The 27,464-nt window shown below is 42.1% G+C and overlaps 1 protein-coding gene across 2 annotated transcripts in view; it reads left to right on the top strand.

The window, feature by feature from the left end:
* The window catches only part of LOC140714034 (E3 ubiquitin-protein ligase ARIH1), a 113,446-nt gene that overhangs the window by 62,257 nt on the left and 23,725 nt on the right, over nt 1-27,464 (top strand). For both annotated transcript variants that reach the window (XM_073024693.1, XM_073024692.1), the window contains 2 exons: nt 21,479-21,571; nt 21,669-21,724. In XM_073024693.1, coding sequence (XP_072880794.1) covers nt 21,479-21,571; nt 21,669-21,724 — 149 coding nt within the window. The remainder of the gene's footprint in view (nt 1-21,478; nt 21,572-21,668; nt 21,725-27,464) is intronic.

Genomic DNA, 27,464 nt, shown 5'->3' with positions numbered 1-27,464 from the left:
TGGTCATTGGAAATGCTTTAGACTACAGTCGGTCAACGATTGGAACAACTTTAAAGGATACAGGAAATGGACAGGAAAGGAATGGAGGGTTATGGGCTGAGTGCAGATCGGTGGGACTAGGTGAGAGTAAGTGTTCGGCACGGACTAGAAGGACCAAGATGGCCTGTTTCCGTGCTGTAATTGTTATATGGTTATATGATACAGGTAAAGGATAAATTGAGAATAATGGAGCATGTGAAAGGTCCTGCCCCGATGAAAGCTACAATTATTACTAAGCAGCGCAGTGGTTTAATTATTGAAATACATACGTTTCTTAAATGTTTTATATGCATAGAAAATATATACTATATACTAAGACAAACGTTTGACTAACTGACGCTAAATAATACCGGATGTACCTGTTCAGATTACGTACAAATCTGACTTAAAGACTGACTCAGGAACAGAACTCGTTTGTAACCCTGGGACTGCCTGTATTTTGATTTTTTTAGAACTAAGCTGAAACTTTGTGGGCTGAAGGGCCTGTATTGTGCTGCATGTTTTCTATGTTCCTATTACTGCCAGGAAGGAGTTACAGAAGCATCAGGACTAGAGTCATAGAAAACTGCAGCATACAAGCAAGGTCTTTTAGCCCTTTTAGTCCATGTAGAATCATTTAAACTGTCCGATCCCATCAACCTGCGCCTGGTCCATAGCCCTCTATTCCTTTCCCATTAATGTACCTATCCAAACTTCTTAAATGTTAAAATTAAAATCACATCCACCACTTGTGCTGGCAGCTCATTCCACACTTTCACCACCCTCTGAATGAAGAAGTTCCTCCTCATGTTCCTCTTAAACATTTTACCTTTCAGCATTAACCCATGACCTCTAGTTGTAGTCTCACCCAACTTAAGTGGAAAAAGCCTGCTTGCATTTACCTATCCGTACCCCTCATAATTTTTTATACCTCTATTAAATCTTCTCTCAATCTTCTACATTCTAGGATATGAAGTTCTAACTTATTCAGTCTTTCCTTGTAACTCAGGTCCTTCTGTCCCAACAACTTGTAAATTTTCTCTGTGTACTCTTTCAACCTTATTTACATCTTTCCTGTAAGTAGGTGACCAAAACTGCACACAGTACTCTAAATTAGGCCTCAACAACATATTATACATTTTCATCATAATGTCCTAACTTTTGTACTCATACTTTGATCAATGAAGGCCAATGACCCTACCTACCTGTGACAGCCACTTTCGATGAACTATGGACCTGTATTCCCTTCGTTCTACCACATTCAGTGCCCTACTATTCACTGTGTAAGACCTACCCTAGTTGGTCTTTCCTAAGTGCAACACCTCAGACTTCACAGTATTAAATTCCATGTGCTTTTTTTTTCTCAGCCCATTTTTTCCAGTTGGCCCAGATCCTGCTGCAAGCTTTGATAGTCTTCCTTGCTGTCCACTACTCCCCAGATCTTGGTGTCATCTGCAAACTTGCTGATCCAGTTAATCATATTATCATCCAGGTCATTGATATAGATGACAATGTCTAATCCAATCTACTACTTCATTTTGAATGCCAAGTGACTGAACCTTCTTGACCACCCTCTCATGCAGGACCTTTTCAAGTGCCTTGTTGAAGTCCATGTAGACAACATCCACTGCCTTGCCTTCACCAGCTTTCCTGGTAACCTCCTCAAAAATAAAATTGTTTAGACATGACCTACCACGCTCAAAGCCATGCTGTCTGTCCCCACTTATCCAAATACTCATATATCTGGTCCCTTAGAATATCCTTCAATAACTTTCTCACTACTGATGTCAGGCTCACCGGCCTATAATTTTCTGGTTTATTTTTTTGAACCTTTCTTAAACAGCAGAACAGCATTGACTATCCTCCAATCCTCCAGTACCTCGCCTGTCACTAAGGGTGATTTAAGCATCTCTGCTAGGGCTCCTGCAATTTCTGCACTTACCTCCCACATTTTGTTTGGCCCTGGAGATTTGTTCATCCTAATTTGGCTTGAGGCAGCAAACACCACCTCTGTGATCAATGCAGGGTCCATGACCTCGCTGCTACTATGTCTCATTTCTATAGTCTGTGTGTCCATCTCCCGAGTAAGTACAGATGCAGAAAATCCATTTAAGATCTCCTATCCTTGCCTATTATTCTGACAGGCACATACAAGATTTGTACTCTCAAAATTTCACTTTTGAAGGCCTCTCATATACCAAGTGCTCCTTTGCCAGTAAACAACCTGTCCCAATCCACGCATGCCAGATCCTATCTGTTACCATCAAAATTGGTCTTCCTCTAATTTAGAATCTCAACCTGAGGACCAGACCTTGAATTTAATGGCATTATGATCACTAGTTAAAAAGTGTCCCCCTACACAAACGTCTGTCACTTGCCCTGGCTCATTTCCTGTTAGGAGATCAAGTATTGCACACACTCTCGTTGGGACGATTAAGGAAACTTTCTTGAGCACATTTTGACAAACTGTATCCCATCTAGTCCTTTTATACTGTGGGAGCCCCAGTCAATATGTGGAAAGTTAAAATCACCTATTATCACAGCCTGGTATTTCTTGAAATAGTCTGCAATCCCTCTACAAATCTGTTCCTCTAATTCCTGTGGACTGTTGGGTGGCCTATAATAGAAACCCATTAACTTTCTTATCAGTTCAACCCATGATCAGGTCTGTCCTGTGACATTGTTCCCTGACCAATAATGCCACCCCTCCCCCTTTAATCCCTCCTGCTCTATTGCATTTAAAACAAAGGAACTACGGAAGACTGAGCTGCCAGTCTTGCCCCTCCTGCAACCAAGTTTCACCAGTGTTTACAGTATTCTAACTTAATGTGTTAATCCATTCCCTGATCTCATTTTCCTTTCTTACAATGCTTCTTGCATTGAAATATATGCAACTCAGAACATTAGTTCCCTCATGCTCAACGATGACTGCCAGACTGGATAACAGCTTCCTCCCTTAGGCTGTGAGACCAGTAAATACCCTGCTATTACTGAGGTCTCTTCACTAAGACAGCAAGCTGTTTACTGTACTCAATAGTGTTTACCTGTGCTTTACTACATGGATTTTGATTTTTTTTAGAACGTATTTATAAGATAATAATTTAGCTTATATGCTGTGTGTGATATGTTGTGTGGGTGCATTGTAGTCCAGAGGAGCATTGTTTCATTTGGTTATATATGTATATGGTCAGATGACCGACTTGACCATCCAGCATATGACTTTAGGTTTAAGCATTCCTTACAGATGATTTGTACATAGACCATTACTGTTCTGGCAAGGAGTTGATTTGGAGCCTTCAAGCACTTATTTATCAGCATGATGGGCATAAAATGAAATGAGAAGGGTAAGCAGCGTGCTTAGTAATGACATTCAAATGTTAGCCAAGCAGAACAAAAGCTCATTTGAAAAAATTACTCATCCAACAGTTAGCCTTGGGTACCCATGAGATCCATAAGGCCTCCAGAATGCTGCCAAAGGAAAATGAGTGAATAACCAATGCTGGTCTACATAAGTACCAAAGTTTATCTGTTCCCATGTAAGAATGAACTGCATACAAGCTTTATTGGCCTAAGATTTTGCTTGCTATTTGCGCTATGGGTTTTAATGGTTTCGAGTTTAACGTTCAACTGTTCTTCCTGATGTGTTTTATTGGTGTATCTCAGTTCTCTGAGATGGAGTTCTATGCATTTACGTTAGTGCTCAGTCTGAACAAAGGGTTTTGCAGATTCTGGAAATCCAAAGTAACACACAGTGCTGGAGGAACTAAGGTTTTGTGCTGAAACCCTTTATCAGGACTGGACAGGAAAGGTGAAGAAGTTGACTTTCACAAATGTACAACTTGATAATGGATTGAGGTCTAGAAATTGCAATGAAAAACTAGGTTTGCAATGGGAATGTTATCAGAGAAATGTTATTTCTGTGCCTGATCCCTGAGGAATAATCCAAGCTTGTGAAGTTTTCCCTTCAGTTAGCCCTGAGGAAGGGTCTCGGCCTGAAACGTCAACAGCGTTTCTCCCTATAGATGCTGCCTAGCCTGCATTTTTCCAGCATTTTGTGTGTTGCTTGAATTTCCAGCATCTGCAGATTTCCTCGTGTTTGCAAGTTTTCCCTTGTAGTTTTTACCAGGAATCTCTACCAAATCCATTGATTGAACAAAACATATTCTGAGTGTGTCACCTTTGATCAATCTTGGTCCACATTCATAATCTTTTCAAAGCTAACCTCTCAAATTGAATGGGTAATTCATCTGGAAAAGTAAAAAGGTGAGAAATCCTCAAGCCTGATTAGATCTTAGCTGTTAGATCATGCACCTCAATTGCATCTCCTTCAATGCACTTAGCAAAAGCGAAAACTTTGTTGCTCTCTCAACCTTAAACAAATTTGTAAATGTTTTAATTCACTGTCTTTAATTCCAGTTTTCCATGGCCTTTTTGTTAGTGTTTCCAGATTTCACCCCAGTGTGGCCCTGTCCTCTTTTATTCTAGATGTTCCCTAATATTTCCAGCTTATATCTTTCTGTATTAAATCTTTGTTTTATACACTTGGATTATTTCTCAATCTTCTAAACTTGGCAAAGTCAGCCATTTGAGGTGATCTACCTGGTGAATTGGTTCTATTCTTCTACGCCAGCACATTTCTCCTAGGTTCGGAGCAGGAATTAAATAAAGACTATTACTCCTGATAGTCTATCATTTACTCACTTTTATATTCTTGTTCTTGAAGTGAAGACCATCAGGGCATTAGTCTTTTAGTAACATAATTTGTGTAGAACACCAAGGTTGATAAGATGTGCTTCTACGTTGAACTTCATCTTCCCTCACCCCCCACTTACATGACCTTTGTAATTTATGTATCTATGGTACCTAATTGTCAGCATATTGAATAGAAAGAGAATGCTTTCCTATTGATGAAGTAATCTCAGAAGTACCAGGACACTTCATGATGGAGTTGTGTGATCTGGATTAGATGACTTCTAAAGGTGGAAACTTTTTTTTAAAAAGGGTCCCTTGTGAGTTTTGGTGGGCCAAAAAGCCTGTATTTGTGATGTATCTGTGTCTGACCTTGACTTGAGGATTATCCCTAGTTGGGCAAATACTGATCATTAAAATGGGTTATAAAAATTGCATTCAAAGTGTTGCCAATAACTGAGGATCATTACTATTCAGAACAAAATGTGTATTACCTGGCACAATAAAATTATGTTTACTTTAGAGCTTTAGAGTTTACTTTAGATCCTCTTTTCCTGTGACTTGTTTAATTTTGTTCAACAGCTGTTGAAGCCTACAGGTTGTGCTAGCACAGTGGTCAACTCCCAGTTTGAGGAATGGTCGTCTATTTTAACTTTGTAATTCAGTGGTTTGGAAATTAGTGGCACAATGAAGTTTCTAAAATAAAATTGACTGCATTGGGTGATTATGCAAACTATTTCATCTAAGCGGTAAGATTACGTGTTTATCCAGCCATTCTCTAGTCCTCATAGAAAGTACAAATCACTGAAATGCTTTTCTTTGAAAATAGCACAATATACCTGTAAGGAGCAGGAGTTCCATCAGTGATTATTACAAACAAGGAAGCTGGGCAATTTGTCCTGTTAAAAAACAGTAATCCAGTGGATAATGAGAGTCATTGATAGTCAACACTGCAGGTTTTATACAACAGGATAGATTCACTAGTAATTCTCCCTGAAGACATTTTTAGGATTGACGATGTTGACTCATGGAGAAGGGCCTATGTGATGCATGTGGAGTGTTGTGAGAAACAGTGTCCACAATCTTTTATTCCTTTGTTAGATCATGGTACAAAACATTTCTAAGTTGACATATCCAGAAGAATATCAACTAATCTTCCTTTGTTTTCCCTGTTGCTACAAACATATCAGAATTGTTTTCCCTGTTGCTACAAACATATCAGAAACCTAACACAGTTGGTTTGAGTTAGCCATCTCTTTAACTGTATAGCTAAAGACTGCTTAAAAAATGGGGCTTTGTAGTTTGGGGGTCAGGCAAATTCCCATTGCAGTGAGAGGAGTTACTGTTTTCTTTGTGAATTATTACCCTCAATGCATTTTTAGAAGAACCATGTGGAGTAATACCGATATAATGACCATTTGACTGCCAATGGCTTTATGGTTTCCAACTATTTAGCGGCCATCTTAAAAAAATAAGTAAATTCTCTTCCTTTCTGCTTTCCTTAAAAGCTTACTTTTTAAACTTGTTCTATTATAGGGAATATACACCTGGAGAATTCATTCCTTTTTTTAAAAACCTGATGTTAATTCTGTAATTCAACTATTTTAATGTGCAATGTCAGAATTTTCTAACAATTTTGAATAACTTTATAGCATTTTCAGCAGTATTTCTGGGGAAGTATTTGCATGGTTTCTTAACAATTTGTGAATTTGGGCTTGAGTGATTAACAAATGTGTCCCCACAAAATCATTCAGTCTTCCCCAACCAGAAGCCTTGGGTGAACCATGAGATCTAATCAGGTGAGGGCCAGATCAGAAGCATTAAAGTCTAGTGATTAAGAAAGCTACAAGAGGTCCAGATGCAATCTCTGGAAACCCAATTCACAGGCAAAGTGGCGATTCCAAATTAAACTTGAATCACTGAAGGATGCTCGACAGATGTGGCAGGGCTTGAATGCTATCACTTCTTAGAACGTAAAATCAAGCGACATGTATGACAACAGGCCTTTGCTTCCAGACAAGCTCAATACCTTCTATTCTCGCTTTAACCAAAACATGGAGGAACCATCAGCATCTCCTGCACCCCCGATGATCCTGTGAATTCAGTCTCTGAGATTGACGTGCGATCTTCCTTCAGGAGGGTGAACCCATGGAAAGCATCTGGCCCAAATGGTGTACATGACCTAGTACTGTGCTGATCAACTGGCTGGAGTGTTCCATGAGAACTTTTAGCCTCCCGTTTTGGCAGTCTGAGGTGCCCACCTGTTTCAAGCAGGCTTCACTTGTACTGGTGCCTAAGAAGAGAATGGTAACCTGCCTGAATGACTATCACCCAGTAGCACTTGGATCCACTTTGATGATGAGGTTGGTGATGAAACATATGAACTCCTGAGTGAGGAGTGATTTGGATCCTCTTCAATTTGCCTACTGATGTAGCAGTTCAACAGCAGACGTCATTTCATTGGTACGGGATCCTCAGGACTCACACCACTAGGTTCAGGAACTGTTATCAACTATCAGGCTCTTGAACCTAAAAGGATAACTTCACTCAACGTCACTTTCCCCATTACTGAAATGTTCCCACAACCTATGGACTCACTTTCAAGGGCTCTTAATCTCATGTTCTTGATATTCATTGCTTTTTTAAAAAATTACTATTTTTGAAATTGCACAGTTGAATGCCCAAGTTGTGCAGTCTTTCATGAATTCTATTATGGATTTATTGAGTATGCCCACAAGGAAATGAATGAGGGTACTTTGTTTTCTCCCCCACCTCCCCTGGGAAGTTATGATTAATTGTTTAACAACATCGAATCACAGTAGATTTCATTTGTTTTGTTTTGACACTCTTCAACAGAAGAAGAATCTGTTATGTCAAAGTGAAAACAAATCTCTACTGTAATGTACTGTGTGAGTATTCATAGGTCAGAGTGTGTATGACGTGAGAACGGGGGTTAAAGAAAATGGAGGTCTGTTGAATAAACGTGGTTGTTCAATCTACAGCGGTGTCCGAGTCACATCAATACTACATGGTGTCTGTCAAAGTAATTGCGGAAGAAAAAAAAAGGAGTAAAAGATGTCACAGTTACGGCCACTGTCAAGTTTAAGCCTACGAGGTAATCTTGCTGAGAACTGGAAAGTGTGGATCCAGCAGTTTGAGCTGTTTTGCATCGCTAGCGGTGTAGCTGAAAAGACGGAGAAAGTGCAATGTGCTACGTTTCTGCATGTGGCAGGGGCAGAGGCAATAAAGGTTTGCAACACATTTGTCTTCCATGATGATGAACAAGATAAAATTGAAGTGTTGAAGAAAAAGTTTCAAAATTACTGCGAACCGAGAAAAAACCTACCGTACATTCGACACTTATTTTTTATGAGGGCTGAAGGACCGACAGTGACCATAGACGCCTACATAACAGATTTGAAGAACAAGGCAAAAAACTGTGAGTTTGGACAACTGCATGATTCTTTAATACGCAACAGGATTGTATGCGGCATACGAGATGATCATGTGAGAGACAGGCTATTGAGAGAGGTGGAGCTCACATTAGAAAAGGTGATTGATGTTTGCCGTGCCAGCGAGATCAAGTCAAGTCAGGTTGAAGTGCACAAAATAAAAACTCTGAAAACTGACGAGTAGGACAAAGCCAGCTCCACAGGATGATCAAAAGGAAGTTAACTGCAACAGATGTGGTTATAAACATGGATACAGAAAATGTCCGGCAAACAATCTATGCAGGAAAAAAAAATCACTTTGCAAAGATGTGCAAATCGCAGGAATACACAAGGAAAATGCATGCTGTGGAACAGAGTGAGGGCAACAGTGACATGTTCATTGGCACAGTTGAAGTGGAACAGGAGGTATGCATCAAGAATATTGACAATGCAGAGATGGAGGATGAAGGTGATTGGACTCAAGATCTGATGATAAACAGGAGGAATGTGACATTTAAGCTTGACACTGGGGCAAAGTGCAATGTAACGTCAGCAGAAACATTCAACTCACTGGACATCAGAGGAAGACTGAGAAAATCCACCTGCAAGCTTGTCGCATATTTCGGCTACAAGACAGCACCATTGGGAAAGAAAACACTCACCTGTGTGTACAAAGGACAAAAACACAAGACAGAGTATGAGATAGTACAGCAACATGTTCCAGCAATACTGGGCAAAGCAACATGCACAAAGCTAGGCCTGGTGAAGCGAATCTATGGTGTTGAGAAAGAAAATGACATTCTCAAAGATTTTGCTGACTTGTTTTCTGGATTAGGATGTTTACCAGGGAAACACCATATCCAGATTGATCCAACTATTGCTCCAGTTGATTCCAGTAGCTTTCAGGGATCGAGTAGTGGAGGAGCTACACAGAATGGAACAGATGGGAGTCATATCGAGACAAATAGAAATGACTGACTGGGTGAATAGTATGGTGACAGTGGTCACAGAGAAAAAGATGAGGATTTTCATAGATCCACAAGATCTCAACAGAGCCATCAAAAGAGAGCACTAGCTGCTGCTCACGGTTGAAGAGGTTGTCTCCCGCATGCCTAATGCAAAATACTTTTCAGTATTAGACGCAAATCAAGGTTTCTGGCAGATCAAGCTGGATGAGGAAAGTTCCAAACTATGCACTTTCAACACGCCCATAGGGAGATATCGTTTCCTGCGTCTACCCTTTGGGATTTCTTCTGCATCAGAGGTATTCCAGAGGTCCGTGGCACAAATGATTGAAGGTCTGGACGGGGTGGTCAACATCAGATTTGCTGGTATGGGGTGACACAATTGAGGAACATGATCAGAGACTGAGGAAGCTTCTGGAGAGAGCACGTGAGTACAATCTAAAACTGAACAAAAGTAAATGTAGGATCAGAACTACAGAGATCAAATACATAGGTCACGTACTCAGCGCTGATGGGCTAAAACCGGATAATGAAAAGGTCAGGGCTGTGGTACAGCTACCACCACCCGAAGATGAGCAAGAACTATTGAGGTTCATGGGCATGATACAGTATCTTGCCAAATTCATTCCCAACTTATCAGAGGTCAGTGCTCCACTTCGAAAGCTAATAGAGAGCAACACTGAATGGCATTGGGAAGATGAACAAAAGACAAGTTTTGACACATTGAAGCAGTTGGTTACCATTGCACCAGCACTCAAGTTCTATGATGTCAATAAACCGGTGACGATGTCTGTGGATGCCAGTTCGGAAGGAATAGGAGCTGTTATACTGCAGGATGGGAGGCCCGTGGCGTATGGATCACAAGCACTTACAGACTGTCAACGCCGATATACTCAAATTGAGAAGGAATTGCTCGCCATAGATTATGGGTGTGAGAAGTTCCACCAATATGTATATGGCAAAGAAATCCAGGTTGAGAGTGATCACAAACCACTTGAGAGCATCTTCAAAAAGCCACTTCATCAAGCTCCTATGAGGCTGCAAAGGATGCTTCTCAGGCTACAGAGGTACACTCTCACAGTCACCTATAAGCCAGGAAAAGAACTGTACATCGCTGATGCTTTGAGCCATGCTTACCTCAAAGGGCAAAAGGAAGAGTTGCTAGGAAGAGAGGTGGAGGTCAACCTCAGCTACCCATCTCTGAGGAGAAGTTGAACATGTTCAGGAATGCGATTGCATACGATCCTGAAATGCAAATGCTAAGAAACATTACAATGAATGGATGGCCAACAGAAAGAAAAGATGTTCCAAAAGAAATTTAGAAATACTGGACATTTAAAGAGGAAATCAGCTATGCATCAGTACTGATGTTCAAAGTGGCAAAACTCATCATACCAAACCAAATGAGACAGGAAATGCTCAACAGAATTCATGAGTCACACCTGGCGATAGTGAAATGTAAAGCAAGAGCAAGGGACATTCTCTATTGGCCAGGTATGTCAACTCAGATAGAGGACATTGTGTCTCTGTGTGCTGTCTGTAATGAAAACAAAAACAGCAATCCAAGAGAGCCTTTGCTTCCCCATCCACTACCAGGAAGACCATGGGAGAAGATTGGCACAGATCTCTTTCACTACAATGGTGCAGAATATCTGCTTTGTGTGGACTACTATTCAAAATATCCGGAGATCACCAAGTTAAGTGACACGTCCAGTCAAGGTGTCATTACCGCAATGAAGTCGACATTCGCAAGACATGGTATTCCAGATATTGTCGTCAGTGACAATGGTCCACAATATGCCAGTGGTAAGTTCAGAGGGTTCTCAGAAGGCTGGGAATTTCAACATGTTACTTCCAGTCCAGGGCATGTTCAGTCTAATGGACAAGCAGAGAGAACTGTACAAACTGTCAAGAACATGCTCAAGAAGGCACAAAGCAGCAATGGTGACCCTTACATTGCTCTGCTTGAATACCGCAACACACCGATTGAGGGTGTGGGGTTCTCTCCTGTGCAGCTGTTGATGGGACGTCGTCTGAAGTCCAAACTGCCAACATCCACAACTCTACTGACTCCTGAAGGTAATCTTCAAGTACATGGACAAGCAAAAGTACAAGCAAATAAAGCAAAAGAGCTACTATGACAGACATACAAGACAGTTGCCAGATCTGCGTACAGGTGAAAATGTCAGAATACAGAGAGGAGACACTTGGCAGCCAGCTGTGGTTGTGAACAGACATCAGCAACCAAGATCCTTCATAGTTCACACGCCGGATGGAAGAGTCTACAGGAGGAACAGGAAGCATCTACTGAAGACAGGCGAGAGGGAGTTTCCACGTACAGATGCACAGGACATTTCCACAAATACACACATGGGAACAAACGACACCAAGAGTGAGGAAACCCCACGACGCAATGAAGGTGAAGGTTTGGCGCAGACTGACCGAGGTGGAAATGCAGACCGCAAAGACACAGAGGTCACTCGAGAGACTGACACTGATAAAGGACAAGCACAGTCACAGTTGTATTGCACACGGTCTGGGAGACAAGTCAAACTACCAGCTAGATACAGAGACTAGATCTACCTACAGTCTCACACAGTTTGAGACAAAGTCACACATGTTATAAGTTCCAAGGTGTGAAATAAAAAGTTTATTAATCTATGTTAGTAAAAGAAAATATACTGCTGATAGTATTGTAAGATACAATGTAGAATACAGTATAAGAAGTTAAGATGTTTTTTTAGTTTATGTCATGGCTGTTGCAATGTAAGAAAGGCATTGTTTTGGTAATTCAGTGTTGTAAAAAATCTTGAGAAGGGGGATGTAATGTACTGTGTGAGTATTCGTAGGTCAGAGTGCATATGACGTGAGAACGGGGGTTAAAGAAAATGGAGGTTCATTGAATAAACGTGGTTGTTCAATTTACATCAGTGTCCGAGTCACATCAATACCACTTCTACAAAGATTAATTACAAATATAAAACACAAAATAATTGATTGCATAAGTATTCACCCCCTTTAATATGACTCACCAAACCATCACGCATGCAGGCAATTGGTTTTAGAAGTCACTGCTGCGGAACCTCTTCCAGTGATGCCTACACCGAAGGAGATTAAATCTTCTCTTCGGGAGTTTAGTGAAACCCTCTCTCATTGCTCTCCATCTATAATTTCTTCGGCCCTTCAACTTTTCGACCACATTTTGACCCAGATCCGTTTCTACAGCTATATAACCATCCTTGGAGCGTGTCTCTGCCGCCAACTTACTCCAGTTGGCTTCAGGATTTGTTTTCGAGCCTCTCAATTTGGACCTTCTGAAGATCCCAGGTACTCACATTTAATTGACTCTGACGTCCCTACGGGACACTTTTTTCACCAATTGTAATGGACCTGTCCGTTATTTCATCCTCCGCCGGATCCATGCGTGCAATCGCCGTTTCTTTGACTTTGTCATGTTAGGCAAGGATCACAAGATCTTCCATCTGCAGACCCCAGAGCCTGCCGGCACTGCCATTAGCAGGCATGAGCTTCAGATCGCAGCTCCTACCGTTGATTTCGGCGGCCCTTCCAACCCAGGGCATATTCAAAACCCGGTCTCCAGCACCATTAATGGGGGTTCCAACTGTTACTCCAGCCTTGAACTCCAGGTTGGGTCCTCTTGTGCTGCAATTGTGACTCCCGTCTCCCTCAGATCCCATCGTATGCTCCTGGGCCCTCAGAGGCTCCATCTTCCTCTCACCCCAACCCTCCTTTCTCCACTGACACTACCAGCCTCCCTCTCCCCCCCCCCCCCGATCTAAGCTCTCATCCGTGCCAGGTCTTTACCATCCCCTCTGACCTTCAACTCTCTGAGGCAGGGCGCTCTGTCCTCAGTAAGGGCATTATCTGCGTGCGCCATGATGCTGAACTCTTCTTCTGCCGGCTCCTTTGAGCCTATTTCTTTGACAAGGACTCTCCCATTCTCCTGTCTTCAACCCTCATCCTCTTCGTGGACACCCCGCTCTGGTCTTCTGCCTCCTCTGGATCTCTTTATTGCTAACTGCCAACGGGACATCAACCATCTCGACTTCACCATACCTTCTTCCAATTCCAACCCATTCCTTCCGAGCGCTCTGTTCTTCACTCCCTGCGTACCAATCCCAACCTTACGATAAAACCAGCTGATAAGGGGGGCGCTGTTGTAGTCTGGCGTACTGACCTCTACCTTGCCGAGGCACAGCGACAACTCGCTGATACCTCCTCTTATTTAGCCCTTGATCATGACCCTACCAAGGAGCACCAGTCCATTGTCTCCCACACCATCACCAACCTTATCAGCTCTGTGTATCTCCCATCCACTGCCAACCAATGTCACCCCGCACTTCCCGTTTCTACCTCCTACCCAAGGTCCACAAACTTGCCTGTCCAGGTGAACCCATTGTCTCAGCTTGCTCCAACCCCACCAAACTCATTTCTGCATACCTCGACACTGTTTTATCCTCCCCTTGTTCAATCACTTCCCATGCTTTGAATTTTTCAATGACTTTAAGACCCCTGGCTCCCACTGCGTTATTTTCACCATGGACGTCCAGTCCCTATATACCTCCATCCCCTCTACCACCACTGTCCTCCGTCTAGTGGAATTGGTCCTTACTCTTAATAATTTCTCCTTTGGCTCCTCCCACTTCCTCCAAACCAGAGGTGTAGCCGTGGGCACCCGTATGCGTCCCAGCTATGCTTGCCTTTTTGTTGGCTTTGTGGAACAGTGCATGTTACAAGCCTGTACGGGTATCCGTCCCCCACTTTTCCTTTGCTATATCGACGACTGCATTGGCACTGCTTCCTGCAGGCATGCTGAATTCATTGACTTCATTAACGTTGCCACCAACTTTCACCCTGCCCTCAAATTTACCTGGTCCATTTCTGACACATCCCTCCCCTTTCTTGATCTTTCTGTCTCCATCTCTGGAGACGGCTTATCTACTGATATCTACTATAAGCCTACAGACTCTCACAGCTACCTGGACTATTCCTCTTCCCACCCTGTCTCTTGCAAAAATGCCATCCCCTTCTTGCAATTCCTCCATCTCTGCCGTATCTGCTCTCAGGGTGAGGCTTTTCATTCCAGAACGAAGGAGGTGTCTTCCTTTTTTAAACAAAGGGGCTTCCCTTCCTCCACCATCAACTCTGCTTTCAAACACATCTCTCCCATTTCAGGCACATCTGCTCTCTCTCCGTCCGCCAGCCACCCCCCTCGGGATAGGGTTCCACTTGTCCTCAACTACCACCCCACCAGCCTCTGGGTACAACATATAATTGTCAGTGAGACTTCTGCCACCTCTAACGGGATCCCACCACTAAGCACATCTTTCCCTCCCCCCTTCTGCTTTCCACAGGGATCGCTCCCTACGTGACTCCCTTGTCCATTCGTTCCCCCCCCCCCCCCCCCATCCCTTCCCACCAATCTCCCTCATGGCACTTATCCTTGTAAGCAGAACAAGTGCTACACCTGCCCTTACACTTCCTCCCTCACCACCATTCAGGGCCCCAGACAGTCCTTCCAGGTGAGGCGACACTTCACCTGTGAGTTGGCTGGTGTGATATACTGCGTCTGGTGCTCCAGGTGCGGCTTTTTGTATATTGGTGAGACCGGACGCAGACTGGGAGACTTTCGCTGAACACCTATGCTCTGTCCGCCAGGGAAAGCAGGATCTCCCAGTGGCCACACATTTTAATTCCACATCCCATTCCCATTCTGATATGTCTATCCATGGCTGCCTGTACTGTCAAGATGAAGCCACACTCAGGTTGGAGGAACAACAGCTTATATACCGGCTGGGTAGCCTCCAACCTGATGACATGAACATTGATTTCTCTAACTTCCGTTAATTCCCCCTCCCCTTCTTACCCCATCGCTTATTTATTTATTACCCCCCTTCTTTCCTCTCCCTCTTTTTTTCTCTCTCTCTGCCCCTCACAATCACTCCTTGCCTGCTCTCCATCTCCCTCTGGTGCTCCCCTCCCACTTTCTTTCTCCCTAGGCCTCCCGTCCCATGATCCTTTCTCTACTCCAGCGGTGTATCCCTTTTGCCAATGGACTTTCCAGCTCTTAGCTTCATCCCTCCCCATCCTGTCTTCTATCATTTCGGATCTCCCCCTCCCACTTTCAAATCTCTTACTATCTGTTCTTTCAGTTAGTCCTGACGACGGGTTCTAGCCCAAAACGTTGACTGTACTTCTTCCTATAGATGCTGCCTGGCCTGCTGCGTTCCACCAGCATTTTGTGTGTGTTGCTTGAATTTCCAGCATCTGCAGATTTCCTTGTGTTTGTGTAGATAAATGGAGATCTGTGTGCATGCAGTTAAGGTGTTTCAACTGATTTAGTAAAATAACACTTGTATCAGTAAGGTCCAACTGCTGATGAATCAGTAACCTAGCAAAAAACTACACTGAGGATAAAAGAACACTTCAAGCAACTCTGCCAAAAGGTTATTGAAATGCACAAGTCAGGAGATGGATACAAGAAAATTTCCAAGTCACTTGGAGTAGAGTTAAAGTCAATCATCAAGGAATGGAAAGAATATGACACAGCTGTAGATCTGCCTAGAGCAGGCCGTCCTCAAAAACTGAGTGACTGTGCAAGGAGGGGACTAGTGAGCGAAGCCACTAAACGACTGATGACAACTCTGGAGCAGTTTACAAGCTTCAGTGGGTGAGTTGGGGGAGACTGCACATACAACAACTATTGACCAGCTGCTTCACCAGTCGCAGCTTTATGGGAGGGTGGCAAAAAAAAGGCCACTGTTGAAAAATCTCACATGTAATCTTGGCATTTAGGAGACCCTGAAGTCAGCTGGAAGAAGGTTCATAGAGTTCATAGAAGAAGGTTCATAACTCTGATGAAACTAAAATGAGCTTTTTGGCCATCAGACTAAATGCTATGTTTGGCATAAATCAAACACCACAAATCATCAAAAACACACCATCCCTACCGTGAAGCATGGTGGTGGCTGCATCGTGTTGTGGGGATGCTTCACTGTAATAGGCCCTGGTTGTGAAGGTAGAGGGTAAAATGAATACAGCAAAATACAGGGAAATCCTGGAGGAAAACCTGACTCAGTCTGCAAGAGAACTGTGACTTGAGAGAAGATTTGTTTTCCAGCAAGACACTGACCCCAAGCATAAAGCCTAAACTGCACAGGATTGGCTTAAAAACAACAAAGTTAATGCCTTCGAGTGGCCAAGACAGATTCCAAATCTCAATCCAATGGATAATTTGTGGCTGGACTTGAAAAGGGGTGTTCACTCACAATCCTCATGCAATCTGACAGCTTGAACAGTTTTGTAAAGGGGAAAATTTGCAATGTCCGTATGTGTAAAGCTCATAGGGTTCTATCCACATAGACTGAAGGTTGTAATTGTTGCTAAAGGTGTGCTTACTACTGACTTGAAAGGGGTGAATACTTATGCAGGCAATTATTTTGTGTTTTATATTTTTAATTAGATCAATTTGTAGAGATCTGTATTCACTTTGACATGAAGGAGTCTTTTTCTGTTGATCGGTGTCAAAAAAAGCCAAATTAAATCCACTGATTCAATGTTGTAAAACAATAAAAACTTTCAAGGGGGTGAATACTTTTTAGAGGCACCGTACTTACTTATTTAGAGATAGAGCATGGAATAGGCGCTTCAGCCCAATGGGCTACACCTCCTGGCATTCCCGATTTAACTCTAACCTAATCACGGGACAATTTACTGAGACAAGTTAACTCAAGTAATTAATGCAAAATACCAGGTAATTGCAAATGGTTCCCAAACCTTTTCTTGCAACTGAATCGCTCGTCTGCTTCATTCTGTTTCCATGGCTGATCACTGCGTTTCTGGAGCTCAACCTTCCCCATAGTTTTTTCCATTTTCAGAAGAAATTAGGTAGCACGTATTCGAACTCATGTCTGCTGCAAAATTTCTGCTTGGGAGGGACCACCTTGTGTCTTGTTGCTATACTCACTCTTGTCATAGTGTAAAAATTGATGATTTGAAGGTTAAACTGTCACATCTGCCGCACCCCAGTCTTTTAGTTTGGTTGACCTCCACCCAGTTTGATTCATTCTGCACCCATTTCTGTTTGTTATCAGTTTAGTTCATTCAACTCATTATGTCATTGACCATTAGCACCTGTTATCTTTGTTTAATTGTGCACTGGGCTATATAAATAAATTGTAGATATGTTTTTATTTGAAAATGAATGCTTCGACTTTTTCTACTGACACACTGATGTAAAAGTCAAAAAACAAACATCTAAAACTTCTGCACATACTGTATTTATTAAATAAAATATTCAATAAAAACCTTTTGATATTCCATGCTAGATCACTCTCATTCCATTTCCCTCTTTTTTACCATCCTAGAGGAGTGAATAGTTTGTACTTTATGCTCATTGGATTCCAGAGCTAGGTGTTCAGTTAAGAGTGAGGTGACAAAGTTTGGACTATTTGAATTCTGCATTCTTGGAATTGCAACATTGAGGGCTGAGACAGGAAAATAGTGGGATGTTAGGGACAAGATTGGGGTGAGGATCAGTAACAATAGTGAGTGGATTGAGGGACTGTGTGGTTCCGTTGCAGCTGATGCCAAATCCCTTTTTCATATGTCAGAACCAGGTTTATTATCTCTGATGAATGTTGTGAAATTTGTTGTTTTGTGGCAGCAGCACAGTGCAACTCATAAATTATTGTAAGTTACAGTTTTTAAAAAGCAAAATAGGAGTAGTGAGGTAGTGTTCGTCGACCATTCAGAAATCTGATGGTGGAGAGGGAAGAAACTTCCTGAAACATTGAGCATGTGTCTTCCGGCTCCTGTACTGCCTCCATGATGGTAGCAATGAGAACAGGGCATGTCCTGGGTGATGGGAGTCCTTAATGATGGATGTCACCTTCTTAGGCATCTGCTTTTGAAAATATCCTCAGTGGTTGGGAGGCTGGTGCCCATGATGGAGCTGACTGTTTACAACCCTCTGTGGCTTGTTCCGATCTTGTGTTTGGCTGAGCCTGTCCCATCTAATTTTTTAGAAGTACCGTAGATTCCGGACTACAGAGCGCACCTGATTAAAAGCTGCTGGCTCTAATTTTAGAAATAAAATCAATTTTTTACTTGTAAAGGCCGCACCGGATTTTAGGCCGCACCGGATTTTCGGCCGCAGGTGTCCCACGTTGTAATATGAGATATTTACACAGAAAGATATTACACGTGAGGATTTTTTAACTTTTAATTAAATCCATATGGTAACAAAAACAAATACATATTGCAAATGCTTTTTTTCGAACCGTGCCCGTAACGCGGCTACTTTTAAATATACGTTGCGTATACTTCTTTACTGAACAACATTCCAATATCTCCTAACGACTGGTAAAAAATATATATACTGCAGCCTACCAGGAAAAGTTATTGATCGCCTTTAACTTAAAAGCAGCGTTTTGGCTCCGCCGCTCCCCCCCTCCTTTCCGTTTATCGCAAACTGGTATCCCACAAGACGCGGCGAAACCGGGTGTGACGTCATAGCATCCCGCGATGTAGTACAGAAAACAAATATAGTTAAAACTCTTCTAACTTTAACTAGAAAATGAATTACTAAGCGAAAATATTATAAACTAAATAACTGCCATAAAGGCAGCACAATGCTTTTCTTCGAGTGTTTTCCATGTTGATGAGGGTGAGTACAAATGACTGATTTACAATAATTTAATTGTGAAAGTGCGCTTGATTTATCGTACAATTTCATTGGACCTCTGTGAACTACTCATCAATTTTATTGGTCTACTGTTACGAGGCAAAATGTTTACGAGGCGGCATGAAAAAAAATAATGCATTAGCCGCTCCGTATTAAAGGCCGCAAAGTTCAAAGCAGTTCAAAATGTGGGAAAAAAGTAGCGGCTTAAAATCCGGAATCTACGGTAGTTAAATATGTAGCCTTGCCTGTGCATTGGAGTCTTGGGTGATGTACCAAATTACGTCAGACTCTTAATGAACTATAGCTGCTGGTGTACTTCCTTTGTGATTTCATTAATGTGTTTGGCCCAGAATGGTTTGTCTAAGATGCTGATACTCAGGAACTTGAAACTACTAACCATTTCTACTTCTGATCCCTCAATGTGGACTGGCATGTGTTCTGTCAACTTGCCCTTCCTGAAGTCCACAGTCAATTCCTTGGTCTTGCTGAAGTTGAGTGCAAGGTTGTTGTTGCAGCACCACTCAACTAGCCAATTTGAATTGCTCCTGTATGTTTCCGCATCACCACCTGAGATTCTGCCAACAATGGTGGTGTCGTCAGAGAATTAATTGATGCCTTTTGAGCTGTGTTTAGTCACACAGTCATGATTATAGAGTGTAGAGCATGTGTGCCTGAGGTTGATTATCAGTGAGGAGATGATATTGTGCACTATGTACAGTTTGAATTATATTTTATTAAATTATTGATGATAATATTTGTGCTGTGTGAGATGTTTTGCTTGGTTGAATATATGTGTAATCATGACAATGAACTTGAACTTCAAGATTTAAGATTTTTAGTGCCATTTTGTGTATACAAGTGTCAAGAGAATGAAATAATTGTTACTCTGGATCCGATGCAGCACAAAAAAACCCACAAAAGATAAAATTAGCAATAAATAAATATACTTTATTACTGTTCCACATTGACTGTGGTCTCCTAATGAGGAAGTCAGGGATCCAGCTGCAGAGGGAAGTACAAAGGCCCAAGTTTTGAAGCTTGTTAATTACATTTCTGACTCCTTTGGAGAAGTTGTGAAGTTCTGCTTACCTAATCACAGGGATATTTTTTAAATTGCTCAATCCAGGCACTAACAAGTTTATTCACCAGTGAGACATATTATAAAATAAAATAATGGGTGACAGTTCAGTCCATTGACTCTCTAGGGAAGTTATGGAGCTACCAAGCTGAAATGCATCTTCCAGCACTAGGTCTGTAGCCCTGCAAATCACCACTCTTCAAGTCCACACCCAGTTACTCGTATTGAGTGTTTCTGCTTTTAACACCCACCCTCTGTATGGGGAAATCGCCAGGATGGCATAGCAGTTAGGTATTACAGCTCGGTGTCAGAGTTTGGAGTTTGTTCTGGTTTCCTTCCACAGTCCTGTTAGTAGGTTAATTGGTCATTGTAAATTGTCTTGTGATTAGGGTAGGGCTAAATCGATGGGTTGCTGGGTGGCACGGCTTGAAGGGCCAGGAGGGTTGTTCCACACCTATCTCTAAATAAAATTAAATTAATAAAATAATCTTCCTCTCCCTTCAGTCAATACCTGCTCCCCAAATCTTTGACTCACCTGGAAAGGGAAATGTTCTCTATTTGGGATTTTCAAAGTAAACAGCCGTGCTTTATCCAAGCTTGCTTTGTAACCGTATATTTTCATTCCTGGCAGCATCTTTGTAAATCTCTGCCCAATTTCCACTGGATTCAGAGAGAAGGGAACTCCCGCTGTGGTCAAATGTGCATTTCCAGGAGAAACTCCTGTCTGCTGCATTGCATGACTCTGCTGGTGAAGGAAAGCATTCTGAATATCATTTTAACCAAAATACTGATTCTCCTGTTACCTTCAATGCCCCTTTGACCTTTGACACTTCTCTATTCCTTTCCTTTTTTGGCACCTCTTCTGATGCATTAATTTGCACTCCAGATTTGAATTCAATCTGCCATTTTGAAACCCAAATTTTCTTGATCTCTGAAGTTTCCTCCTCAGTGTCAAGCTTCTTTATCATGCCTTCTCCATTTCATGGCCCTTATCAAATTCTCACAATAAGTAATGACTTGCTTCTGCTCAAAGGTTAGTGTATATTATAGAAAGTGTGTCCAAAACTCTACTGTGTGAAATCTGCAGATATTAAAGCACCCATTAACTCTTACCTGTTGTTAGCACAAACAATGCCTTTCATTATATGTTTCCATGTACATGTTGTAGGTTTTCATAAAACAGCAGAGGCATTTTAAGTTTAAGGAAAACTGTAACAACTCACTTCATTGTCACCAAACACAAACTAAAGCACTGTTTTTAAAAAAAAACTTTGCCATCACACTAGACCAGCCTCTCAAAAGTGAACCTAGCTGAATGTCAGTGGTTGTGAATTATGCACGTTTCCACTCCTTACATTACCCTACAATATGATAAATAAATCTGAATCTATTGTAATTAATTCAAGCAAAGATGAAACAAATCTGGACTGGGAAGCCTGTGTTTTGAGGGCCACACATTACTTGTGCCTTGTGTAGCATGCTGGACTCCTTTGACCTCTCTAAAGGACTGCTTATGACTAAATATTACTATGTTCCCAGGTGCTAATTGTAATGACACTGGCCATCTTTATTGTGTTTCCTCGTTTTCCAGTATTTCACAGGCTTGGAGTGTGGACACAAGTTCTGTATGCAGTGCTGGAATGAATACTTAACTACAAAGATCATAGAGGAAGGTATGGGGCAGGTATGTATCCTCCCCTCTCTGATCTGTGTTCTGTTGCTGCAGTTAAGGAACTGAATACTTAAGTGTGAGTCCATTGATAAACCTCTTTGTTTTTCAGACTATATCGTGCCCAGCTCATGGCTGCGATATCCTAGTTGACGACAACACAGTTATGTAAGTATTGTTTTATTAGATGAATACTTTTTCCTTATGAGCACACAGTTTAAGATAAAACAAAAACTATAAAGACTAGAATGACTTGACAGTCTAATACCAGTGAGTATACATTTAAAGTGAGAGGGGGTAATTTTATAAGAGGAGGGAGAAGTAAGTTTTGTACACAGTGGTGGGTGCCTGGAATGCACTGTCTGGGCTGGTAGTAGAGGCAGAAACAGAGACGTTTAGTTAGGCACATGAATGTGAGGAAAATGGAAAGATATGGACATTTCATTACTAATTTAATTGGTTTGGCACAACATTGTGGCAAATGGGGTCATTTGTTCCTGTGCAGTACTGTTCTATGTTCTATCGTGAACTAAACTCCACAGTAAGAAGTGCTATCCATTTCTCCATGGTTTATGTTATGCAAAAGAGGCATGTGCTGCTGGTTGTAGTCCTGACTTGGAGCTGGTGGTAGCAGAAGATATGAGAATACCTGAATATTGAATTAGTGACTGAGGTGTATTTAATGTGGAAGGAATGGGATTACAATGGCCCTTATAATGCTGGACAGTAGTGGGAACAGTTATCAGTTCTTCAAATTGGACTCTAGTTTTCAAATGGAATAGCAGCCCAGGGAGGTGTTAGGTTAGTATGAAGTAGTATTGCTGGTTTTTTACATCTAATAATTTCTTGTTGTACGCACTAAATGGGACATATTAACACATTGTAACATTACTTATCACTGGCAAACTTCTGGTAAAATGAAGCAAGAAAATCATTTGCTGAAAAAATTCAACAAGTCATGCAACATCGGTGGAGGCAAAAGAATGGTTGACTTTCCTGGTGGAGACCTTGCAGTTAGAACTGAAGTATATAAGTTCAAAGTGAATTTATTATCAAAGTACATATGTCACCATATACAGTGGGATGCAAAAGTTTGGGCACCCCTGGTCAAAATTTCTGTTGCTGTGAATAGCTTAGCGAGTAAAAGATGACCTGATTTCCAAAAGGCATAAAGTTAAATATCACACATTTTTTAAATATTTTAAGCAAGATTACTTTTTTTATTTCCATCTTTTACAGTTTCAAAATAACAAAAAAGGAAAAGGGCCCGAAGCAAAAGCTTGGGCACCCTGTATGGTCAGAACTTAGTAACACCCCCTTTGGCAAGTATCACAGCTTGTGAACACTTTCTGTAGCCAGCTAAGAGTCTTTCAATTCTTGTTAAGGGGATTTTTGCCCATTCTTCGTTGCAAAAGGCTTCTAGTTCTGTGAGATTCTTGGGTCATCTTGCAAGCACTGCTCCTTTGAGGTCAATCCACAGATTTTCGATGATGTTTAGGTTGGGGTACTGTGAAGGTCATGGCAAAACCTTCAGCTTGCGCCTCTTGAGGTAGTTCATTGTGGATTTTGAGGTGTGTTTAGGATCATTTTCCTGTTGTAGAAGCCATCCTCTTTTCGTCACACACAAAATGTTCCACCAGCATTTTGTGTGTATTGTTTGAACTTCCAGCATCTGCAGATTTCCTCGTGTATCCTCTTTTCATCTTCAGCTTTTTTTTTTAACAGGTGGTGTGATGTTTGCTTCCAGAATTTGCTGGTATTTAATTGAATTAATTCTTCCCTTGACCAGTGAAATGTTCCCCGTGCCACTGGCTGCAACACAAGCTCAAAGCATGATTGATCCAGCCCTGTGCTTAACAGTTGGAGAGGTGTTCTTTTCATGAAATTTTGCACCCTTTTTTCTCCAAACATACCTTTGCTCATTGGGGCCAAAAAAGTTCTATTTTAACTTCATCAGTCCACAGGACTTGTTTCCAAAATGCATCAGGCTTGTTTAGATGTTACTTTGCAAACTTCTGACACTGAATTTTGTGGTGAGGTCACAGGAAAGGATTTCTTCTGATGCCTCTTCCATGAAGGTCATATTTGTGCAGGTGTCGCTGCACAGTAGAACAGTGTACCACCACTCCAGAATCTTCTTGAAGGTCTTTTTGCAGTCAAACGGGGGTTTTGATTTGCCTTTCTAGCAATCCTACGAGCAGTTCTCATGGAAAGTTTTCTTGGTCTTCCAGACCTCAACTCAACCTCCACCGTTCCTGTTAACTGCCATTTCTTAATTATACTACAAACTGAAGAAATAGCTACCTGAAAACGCTTTGCTATCTTCTTATAGCCTTCTCCTGCTTTAATTTTCAGAGTGCTAGGCAGCTGCTTAGAGGAGCCCATGGCTGCTGATCGTTGGGACAAGGTTTGAGAAGTCAGGGTATTTATAAAGCTTTGAAATTTGCATCACCTGGCCTTTCCTAACGATGATTGTGAACAAGCCATGGCCCTTACAAGCTAATTAAAGTCTGAGACTTTGGTATAAGTTAGCTGCGAGCTGAAATCTCTTGGGGTGCCCAGAATATTGCATGGTGCTCCTTTCTTTCACTCTAAAATTGTACAAAACAAAAATAATACACAAATCTTGCTTAAAATGTTGAAAAGAATGTTTCATCTTTAACTTTGTGACTTTTGGAGATCAGTTCATCTTCTACTCACTTAACTATTCACAGTAACACAAATGTTGACCAGGGGTGCCCAAATTTTTGCATGCCACTGTACAATACTGAGATTCATTTTCTTGCAGTCATTGACAAAGAAACTCCATGGAATCAATGAAAAACTGCACACAACAAGATGGACAATCAATGGACAAAAAACAACAAACCTAGCAAATACAAAAAACACACAAAATAATGAATAAATTAGCAATAAATATCAAGAACACAAGATGAAGTGTTCTTGAAAATGAGTCCATAGGTTGTGGGAACAGATCAGTAACTCTTTGGGTTTAAGAGCCTGATGGTTGAGGAGTAATAACTGTTCCTGAAATATAGAGAAAATGATATATACAAGTGGGAGGGAGGGGTGAGAAGGTGAAAACAGATGAAACAAAAGTATTGAGTAGGTAGAGCTCAGTGGGGAAGGGTGGAAACAGGCTGATTGGGGATCCTGATGGATACGGGGAAAGGAACCAATAAAGAAGTCATGGAGAGAAGGGGAGGGTGGGAATAGGAAAATGCAACCAGCTATTGGGTCCCATTAAAGCAGACAGGTGTGATGAAGGATGGGGTGATGGTGAGGTAAAGGGTAGTAAGGACCAGGGAGTTCTATCTCTGCTCTGACTGAGGCATGTGGGTTGGTGAGAACAGACATGAAGGAAACGCAGGGAATGCTTGTGAGGACTCCCATCAGCAACTGCAAACAGTAAGTCATGTTTATTGAAGAAAGATATTTCACAAGTCCTAGAGTGGAGAGAGCCTCACCTTGAGGACAGAGACGATTGAGACATAGAAACTGAGAGAAATGTTGGGAGTCACAAACAAAAAAAATCTGCAGATACTGGAAATCCAAGCAACACACAAAATGCTGGAGGAACACAGCAGGGCAGGCAGTATCTACGGAAAAAAGTAAACATTTGATTTTTTAGGCTGAGACCCTTCTCCAGGACTGGAGGGGAGGAAGAAATACAAGGCAATAGGTGATAGGTGAAACCGGGAGAGGGGAAGAGTGAAGTAAAGAACTGGGAAGTTGATTGACAGAAGAGATAAAGGGCTGGAAAAGGGGGAATCTGATAGAGAGGACAGAAGGTCATGAAAGAAAGGGAAGGGGGGAGCACCAGTGGGAGATGATGGGTGATAGTGGGGATTGGAGGAGGGGTCATTACTGGAAGTTCAAGAAATCAATGTTAATGCCGTCAGGCTGGAAGCTACCCAGATGGAATATAAGGTGCTCCTCCAACCTGAGTGTGGCCTCATTGTGGTAGTAGAGGAGGCCATGGACTGGCATATCAGAATGGGAATGGAAAGTAGAATTAAAATGAGTGGCCACTGGGAAAGGTTGGAGTCTTGGGTGGCAGGAGGTGGAAGTTGTGGAAACTGATTTGTTTATAGTAGATGTCAGTGACTAGTTCATCTATACAGATGGAGGTGGAGAGATCCAAGAGGGAAAAATCTACTCTGTTTGTGATTTTAAAAAATGTGTCCATAAAACTGTCCTTGGGAAATATTTCAAACTGCTCTTCAGCCAACGAATCATAGTTGTGGTTATAAGAGGGTAAATTTAATGGGTGATTGGCGCGCAATAAGGTTCCGCAAGTGATGATTATAGATATAATAGTGATTAAGTATTGAATACCGACCATAATAAAGTTATTTCCTGAATTGCATTCACCTGATCAACACAAGTGGGAATCACAGTCTAATAAAGTCATTTTAAAAGAAGGCTTTTCCACAGTGGTCTAGTGTCCTCCACCTTTCAACAGTATGGTGACCCTCAACATTGTTCCTCCACTGAAATGTCTGGATGACAGATGCATTAATTAGCACTGCAGAACATGCATGTCATATTTCACTTTGAATTTGAAGTTCCATCTCAGTGACCTTATTTTTTAGATTTCCCACATCCTAAACCACCTGCTACTGCAGTTTATTAGTGTTACTCATACAGAGTGGGGGAAGGGCTGAAAGTTGTGTGTTTGCCCTCCCCCACCCTGCCCCAGACAGAAGCATGGTCTAAATCTGAAGCAGAAGGGAACTGGTGAAGTTGATACTTTAAAGTTCCTTACTGAAAGAGCAGGAGGTCAAAGTAAATTTATTATCAAAATACATGTATGTCACCATATACTATTGAGTTTCTTTTTCCTGTGTGGATACCCAATAGAATAAAGAAATGAAAAACTATACATGAACAAAGACTGACAAACAACTAGTGTGCAAAACAAGACAAACTGCAAATTTAAAAAAATAGTACACTTTATTTGGCCAACAACAATGGTGGCATCAGCAAACTTAAATATGACATTAGAACTGTGCTTAATCACGTGCTGGGGGTGGCAATCCTGCTATGCTGCCTCATTTGCTTGCTCACAAGTTAACATGTGTAAAATACTTTGAGGAATTGTAATGACTCAGTAAGCTGGTATATTGCTGATCCAGAGAGTGCAGGCAATTGTGTTCACACTTCAGTGGCAGACAGTCAAGTGAGTTCTTGAAGCTTTGTCAACACAAACTGGCTTTATTTCATGCAATCTGGATCTGCTTGTGGGCCCCAGCACATGCTGATGATGCGCTGCCACTCAGGCCGATCCCGCTGGATGACATTGAGATGAACTATTTACACAGACTGTTTGCTCCTGCTGGTTTTGGCATATCTGTTTGGGGGGGCCCTGCTGGCAGTCCCCCACCCCTCCCCACTCCACAACATCTCGTCCCCTGACCCCCGATGGGGTGGGTGCTTCAGGAACTGGTATTTCCCTCCCTGCAATTTGACCTCCACCCGAGTCCCCACCCTCAGAGTTATTCCACAGCCACTGAGTAGACCTAACGAATGCTGGTGCAGACTCCGCAATGAGCACACTTCTAACTTTTCAGTTGGTCACAGCAACTGTGAGCGAAACTGGTACCCGGGTGCCCCAGTGACCACTGCCGACGATGCCGCTAAACTTGGAGCTCCCTGGACCCTGAACAGGACCCACTGGATCTGCGGCCACCGCACCTACCCGTGGCTCCCCACGAGCTGGTACGGCTGCTGCTTTCCAACATATGTGGTGCCCTTCTTCCACCCCCTGAATGACCTTGGGGAGCACCCGGCGTACAGCGGCCACCGAGACAAGAGGGCCATTACAGAGGCAGAGAGGTTCTGGATGATAGCCTTTCCCAGTTATGGTACGGCCCAGCTGTCCTGGGTGGTGATCCAGATAGATGAC

Source organism: Hemitrygon akajei, chromosome 21 (assembly GCF_048418815.1).
Source record: "Hemitrygon akajei chromosome 21, sHemAka1.3, whole genome shotgun sequence".
NCBI lineage: Eukaryota > Metazoa > Chordata > Chondrichthyes > Myliobatiformes > Dasyatidae > Hemitrygon > Hemitrygon akajei.
Note: the sequence above shows the minus strand (reverse complement) of the source record. Positions and strands in the feature narration are given on the sequence as shown.